Source organism: Tachysurus vachellii, chromosome 4 (assembly GCF_030014155.1).
Source record: "Tachysurus vachellii isolate PV-2020 chromosome 4, HZAU_Pvac_v1, whole genome shotgun sequence".
NCBI lineage: Eukaryota > Metazoa > Chordata > Actinopteri > Siluriformes > Bagridae > Tachysurus > Tachysurus vachellii.
In genome coordinates, this window is record NC_083463.1 from 10,369,016 (window position 1) to 10,376,362 (window position 7,347).

General features: G+C 39.4%; 1 protein-coding gene across 1 annotated transcript; it reads right to left on the minus strand.

Annotated features, from left to right (window-relative positions):
* Positions 1-2,104: 2,104 nt before the first annotated feature.
* On the minus strand, positions 2,105-5,539 carry ptmaa (prothymosin alpha a). The gene is made up of 5 exons (XM_060867670.1): positions 5,377-5,539; positions 3,228-3,299; positions 3,028-3,118; positions 2,825-2,895; positions 2,105-2,721 (listed from the first exon to the last, which is right to left on the minus strand). The coding sequence occupies exons 1-5, from the start codon at positions 5,419-5,421 to the stop codon at positions 2,683-2,685; spliced, it is 318 nt and encodes a 105-aa protein (XP_060723653.1). The 5' UTR covers positions 5,422-5,539; the 3' UTR covers positions 2,105-2,682.
* Positions 5,540-7,347: the final 1,808 nt, after the last annotated feature.

Below are 7,347 nucleotides of genomic sequence, written 5' to 3' on the forward strand. Positions count from 1 at the left end.
AATCCACATATGCAAACACATGTAGCAACACTGAACTGTCTTTTGAGATCAAACTGTTTGGCTTCTACATCTGTACCCAATTTAACATTCGTCATTCACACATTCATCTTTACTGATCGCCTTTTCACGGTCAGTTCAATCAAATGGCTTTTTGTTCTACTCGACAGGTTTTCAAGAAGAATGATTAGGTGTGTCTCACGTAGGCTTAAGAAAGATGGCTAGGTCATGAAGCCATCAAGATCATAGTAGTATGAAGAGTTATCCTTGTGTACAAGTAAGAAGACAAAATGTTTTCGATGTCTTATGAAAGGAGAATTTAATTCATGTTATACTCTGAATATTCAATTTGTGTCATTATTCCTGTTGTGAATGCACACGTTCTCATTTACATTTACAGCGTTTAACAGGCACCAGAGAGTTATCCAGAGTGACATGTAGTCTGATTAGAGCAGAAGTGCAATGTAGTCTGATTTAATGGCTCTGGGTTTGTTGATCCACTTAGTACAGATGTAGCTTTTGAAAAAAATCCAAATAATTTGATTGTGTACAGTAATAAACTGGATACTTTCCCCCACATACTTTAGGTTTATGCAGCCTGAAATAAAATAAGGTTCAGTTATGTCTGTACCTAGGAGAGAATGACCATCAGGGGGGTAAACTAACAAAAATACAGGACTTTCATTAATATTAATCAGTTAAAGTCAGTGAAAGACAGCAATTACAGTCCAACAACAGTTCAAGGACCCGTAACATTGAAAGGTAGAATCTAGAATGCTGTGAACATCATGTGAACACTCACTGTCCACTTTATTAAGAGCACATGTACATTTATGAAGTTCTCCAATCAGCCAATCATGTGGGAGTAGCACAATGGATAAAGAATGAAGTGTGATCTCATGGTTGTTTTTATACCATACAGGCTGGTTTGAGCATTTTCAGAAACTGCTGATTTCCTGAGATTTTCACACACAACAGTTTCTAGAGTTTACAACAAATGGTGCTAAAAACGAAAAATAACCTGTGAGTGGAGGGAAGCAAAATAACCAGACTGTTCCGAGCTGACAGGAAGCCTGTAGTAAAATAGTTAAATATTTACGCTTTTTTTGGTGAGCAGAAAATAATTTCAGAAGGAACAATTTCATTGTTGATGTGTGCAGTCAAAGGAAACTGGCCATAGACAATACAAACCTTGAGTGGGATAAAACAGCAGCCAACCACATCAGGATTCAGTATTGTCAGCCAAGATCAAGAATCATAGGCTTCAGAGGAAGACTGAAAAAAGATCAGGTGTTTTTTCACCCTTAATCTTCAACTGATCAGACAAAAAAAAATAATTAACGGCATCAAACTGCTTGCAATTCTCATTTGTTTCTCTCTTGGACACTTATCGTCAACATCACTAGGTGTAAGTAAACATTTTCTATTACATCTTCAAAGATGAACCTAATCGTGTGAACTAATCATTCAAAATGGATTCTCAAGTTTTAATCATACGACTGTTTCACCAGAACATTTTAAAATTGTATTGCTAAAATATTCTTACCTGATCCAAAATTGTAAATCAGAAGATCCCTTTAGATGAGTGCATAACAGTAACTCTCTAAAAGTCTGCCAATTCATGAAGTGCTTGATTATAGACTTAAGAGAGTAATCTAGTGTTAAAAAAAAATAAATAAAAAATAAAAAACACGGGAAGGAACTACTTTGTGCTCTATAGCACCCCCCAGGCGCAGATCAGTGCACTGCTGCACAACACAGAAGGTGGTGGTGAGGGGAAAATCACTCAATATTCACTGAAAGATACAAATATATCTACACAAAGCTGAAGCTCAAAGAAATAAAGTGTACATAACTGGAAGAATTCACACAGCCAAATTTATTTAATTCAATATAATTTATACCGGATCTTGAGGTTTTAAGGCATGAATAATTTACATTGAAGTACATTTCCCTGTGACATATTTCTGAAATATGTGAAGTGCATATCTGAAAATGATGCTTGGTCATGAGTCTCCACACCTGCAACATTAAAAGCTCCTGTAAAAAGTAATAAAAATAATAAATAAAACAAACCCAAACAAACAAAAAAAATAGAGAAAATAAATTAGGAACTCACAAAATAAAATTTCGATTTATTGTCGCACAACAATTTCACACATACATCAAACAGGCCACAATAGATAGCAATTTAATAGACAAGCAAGAAAAGAAAACTCTTTTCTTCAGCCTTGCCATCTCATACAAACCAACTACGTATGGTACAACTGATGTACATACACAAAGTACTGGAATGCTTTGAATTAAATCAATTTTTTTTTTTTTTTTTTTACAATTTCAGTTGAGATAACATGACATGGTCAGACCACAAGTAAAATCTATTTCATAGAGAGGCTTCAACTTCAAAGCACCGTTTGGTAACCAGAGATCACTGTCAAAAATGGCTGACCTCCTAACAATATGTACAAAAATATAAAATGTAAATAAAAATACAAACAAATTCTCCTTTTAAAGTATTTTGTAAGAAGGTAGAGCTTTGAAGTCTTGGTTGTTTCTACAAAATTTGCAGTTAGGTGTGTGTACACAGATGCTGAACTCTACTTGATGATGACCACATTTCTGTCTTCCCCAGAGGACGAGTTAAGGAGAGGAGGGTTGGGAGGATGTTCAGCAGGACGTCCTCTTTTAATCATCTGTCTTTTGCTTCTTAGTATCAACGTCATCCTGAAAACAGAGTCACACAGGATTAGAAATTCACTAGACATTTGTTTGGTTGTGTACAAATTTCACAAAATACAAAAAACCCCACAGACACACACACACTTACTTCATCATCATCTTCAGCTGCCCTCTTCCCTGTTCCTCCTTCAGCCTCATCTTCCTCTTCGTCTTCGTCACCTGTATCGTTGTGACAGGTTTATATAAGTGTGTATTTTATATAAACATATGCATGTTGTCATTCAACGCTTTCTTTCAAAGACACAGCACATCAGAGTTACTAAATGCCAGTGGCACTTTGCAATGTCTCACCCTCTCCATCATCTTCTTCATCCTCTTCCTCACCCACATCTTCCTCTTCTTCTTCTACTTCATTTTCCTGATCCCCATTTTCCTCATTATCCTGACAAAACAGTGTTATTGCTATTGACGGATAGCTGAGCATGTAAATCATGTGAAACTGTTTTTCTTTAAAATTTCTTTTTAATACAGAGAAATAAAAGAAAACTTACTGCGTTCCCATTGGCTGGAGCGTCCTTTCCATTTTCTGCCTCTTCCTCAACCAACTTTTTCTCTTTAAGGTCCTAGGTGAAATATGATACAATATACATCACCATTTGCTCGTTTTAATGCTAGAGCCTACACTGTTCATGTTGTGGCTTGCTTTTTGTTTCACCAAAAAAAATCCCGCTAAACTTTGGCTCTCAATGCCTATTGGCTGCTTCACCTTTCAATCCCCGCCCACATGAAGCCGCCTCATTGAAGTGGTGTAATCTGATACGTCGTTGGCTTTAGCGCCAACAAGCTGTAGTCCAAAGAAAACGACATACATCGTTGGATTGTGCGAAGACACGCCCGCGTAAAAACTACATCTCCCAGAATGCATTGCAAAGATTATTTTAGCATAGCCAATAGAAAAACGCTGGAAAGAACAACCACAGAGAGAGAGAGAGAGAGAGAGAGAGAGAGAGAGAGAACAATAGCGACATGCATACATCGTATAGGGTTTTCCCCCCTTTATTATACCTTTTTTAATAAATCTCTTTAGGAATAATTGTAACTGATCTGATAATGAAGTAAACATGACATTATTATCATCAGGTGTAAAAACATTTCGCACAATAAACAACAACAAAAAAAGCAATAACGCTGCTTTATGTCCGAAGATTTATGCCTGGGATTGTCAGGTCTCTGAAGGTGTTAAATCCTCCTGCTTTAAGCCGTTTAGAGCTACAGTTCCGCCTCCTTTCCTCATGCCCAGTGCATTACATGCCAACGCTTTGTAGGTTCACACCAACACCATAAACGCTCTGTGACTCACATGAATAAATCCTACACAGCCCACATTCTCAAAGTAGGGGAGGGGATCAAAGTGTCCTCTTATTTAAAAAAAAGAAATGTAATACATCAGGAAAAAAAACAAGCGAAAAGGGAAACTAATCTAGAGATTAGACAGGAGATACATCTATAGATTAGACAGCCGAAGATAATGGTTCGCACTGCAAACAGACTTAACAAAGGACAACTGAGCATTTAATGTTATTTTACTTTGCACCATCTGGAACTTTGCGCTTTTTAAACACAACAGGGACGAACTTTGAAACGAGTCGCATCCTGCGTGGAGCTCCTTAAATCTCAAACAGTGTGCTGAACAAAACACGGGAACAGACTATATACACGTGTGTATATATATATACACACACATATGACCTTATATATATTTTTTCCACTTAAGAAATATCATCTCCATCGCCATGTCTCCAAAGCGCAACATCTGCAGCCCAGATTTAACCCGACAGGTATTCATCTGTAGCCTATAATAAGTGTCCGGTATCTTCACAAAAAAAGAAAATCAGATCGGTTAAGTATCTTATTCTTACAATCAAACTCCTTCCTATCGTAATCTTAACTTCAAAAGAAATGCGTCATGCAGGATGCTGGAATAAAAATCCCCAAGCGCGCAAATCCGTGCCAGATTATTTATGTGCGGTGCGCGCGCGGAACGGAACACGATTAATTCCCGTTTCTTTCCAAAACACGACGATTTAAATAAAAAACAGGTACATTATGCGAGGCATAATGTAGGCAAAGCGAAACCCTGTTCGCTCTGCGCATCATTCATCATCCTACAGGAGGAGACACAGAAGGATTCAGGGAGCGCTGGGGAACTTGTCATATGGGAGCGCAGGCGAGATTAAGGCTGAAACAGAGCGCTGGGTGACCGCCGATTAATCTCACAGCGAAGGGCAAAAACACTCGATCACGCTTGCATTCAAACGGAAGCTGACGTGATATCCAAAAGGTTGAAAAGGTACTTTTCAGAAAGGAGGAACTGAAACGTTTCTGTAACAAAAGCCCGCGATCTGGACAATGCCAGAGATCCGGGCTGCAAAAATGTATTTATTAAAGCAAAGCCAACTTCAGTGCGCGTCTTATAGCACGATTTCCTCCACATGGACAAGTCTTTAGGACAGAAAACGTGAGTCCACGTCAATGGCACAGAAAAAGAAACAACATATTCTTCATTAAATGCTGTTCTTATTTTAACTTGTAAATAAAATGTATGTCATATCTGCAGCCCGGTAGTCCATCATTTTATTACCCCAACACCAACTAACTAAGTTATTATAGGATTTGTGTCTTTTGTATGTATTAACTCACCTTGGCGGATATTTCCGAGCTGGTGTCGACTTTTGTGTCTGCCATTTCTGTGCGAAGGTGAAAAAAATGTGATCACGGAATAAAATAATGGAAATAGGTGTCCAAAAAACCCGCTTCGGAAAAAATATGAAGGTTTAGTTGGTGCCTGTGGCGAAACTCCTCCGCTAGCGGACCGGTTAATATAGACGAGTGGGTGGAGCCAGAAGGCGGCGGAGTCTACAAGTGGGCGGGGCATCACGCTTCGGCACCGCGACGTGGGTTGGTTCAAAATGCGGGCGGTGCTCACTGATTGGTTGAAATGACGAGATGTCCGTAGTCTATGTATCTAATTCGCCAGACTGGAACAATGGACAGTATTTCTACAGAGCTTACAAACCGACCTTTCTGGGTCACTTATGTGCCTATAGTAACTGTATTGCTGCTCTCCTGACTGCTTGTGATGGATAGGCTTGTATGAGCAAAGAGGGGAGGGGAATGAGGAAGAAGAGGAGGAGGAGGAGGAGGAGGGAGGGAGGGAGGGAGGGAGGGAGGGAGGGGTGACGAGGAAGAGGAGGAGGAGGGAGGGAGGGAGGGGGGGGGTGAGGAGGAGGGAGGGAGGGGGGGGGTGATGAGGAAGAGGAGGAGGGAAAGGAGGGGAGGGGTGATGAGGAAGAGGAGGAAGAGGGGGTGAGGAGGAAGGGGGGTGGTGTGTAATGACCTATAGATTAACTATAAAGTCGTGCTTGTGTTCACAGATGACAATAAAATAAAAAAAATGTTTAAATCGTGTTAAATTGGTTTTAGTTGACTCGCATCAGTATTACGTTTGTTTTGCAGGTGTTATTAGCCTGGATGCATGGTGTAACACTACAGGAAAGTGCAACTTAACAGAATATTTATTATCCTGTGATTATTTGTTTTGTTAACTTGATTTATAAACAGTGAGGACGTTATCATTACACCCTGACAATAGGCTCAGGACATCACCTTATCGCAAAATGGACGCGTTGTAATGAAAGAGACGTCTAATAAACAAGGTCACATATTGCAAGACAGGATAATGTTGCAGTACTTTAGCACGACTGCTTTGGTTAAACCTCCTCTTTTTGATTGATGTTTTCTGGCTCCGCCCTGTTACCGAAATCTGCGCGAGGCGCTAACGGCTTTGGTAAATAGTTCACGTTTGCAGAAAGCACAGATCTCAGAACAGCTTGTCGCTTTTCCGTGTCATAGCCGCAGTTTGCTACGGGCGAGAAGAAACTGATCCAGGAACGTTGTAGAAACAGCGGCTGTAACGTTGAAAATGCAAGCAACGTGTATATTTTATGATGAAAGAGAGAGAGTTGAGAACACTAAATAATATGTCGATGAGTTAATGTTCTGTATTTTATTGCAATAATTCTGGTCCAATCTTAAGATGGTGTCCATTTAAAATGTCTCGCGTGCGAATTATTGTTGCAACAACAAACATGGCGGACTATAGACGCCTCGTGAACGAAAAAAACCACCCAATTCAAATTACCCGCTTCTTGTTTCCGTTTCATGAATATCTTTGTATCATCTCAACGTCTCAGCATTTTAAGTGTATAAGAGTCCCTACAACACAGAGACAAATAAAAGAAAAAGAAGTTAAAATAGTTCCTCACCAAGATGGCCGACTAACGGCTCCGTATTGCGTCTTGAAGTCTCCTGATTGGACAATGCAGTGGAACGAACGCAGGCTTGACGCTTTGCGAAAGCTGATTGGATGAAAAAAATGTCAATTATACGAAAATACAGCGCCGAAGGTTCGTGGAAAATGTGGAGGTGTATTTCTTGTCTGGAATGCTAAAGAAACTCACGGTATCTTTATCGTTAACCGAAACTCAAACGTGATCTGTTACAATTGTTATGTATAGTCTTTATAAAGGCATGTCATGACACTGAGAATGCTATAAAACATTTAAGGCTGTAAAGGAATTTTTCAACAATATATCTGACCTTTTATCAGTC

Coding starts and splice junctions, on each gene's coding strand:
- ptmaa (XM_060867670.1), bottom strand. CDS start 5,421: ATGGCAGACACAAAAGTCGACACCAGCTCGGAAATATCCGCCAAG. Junction 3,119..3,227: donor CTCCAGCCAATGGGAACGCA/GTAAGTTTTCTT, acceptor CTGTTTTGTCAG/GATAATGAGGAAAATGGGGA. Junction 2,896..3,027: donor TGAAGAAGATGATGGAGAGG/GTGAGACATTGC, acceptor ACAACGATACAG/GTGACGAAGACGAAGAGGAA.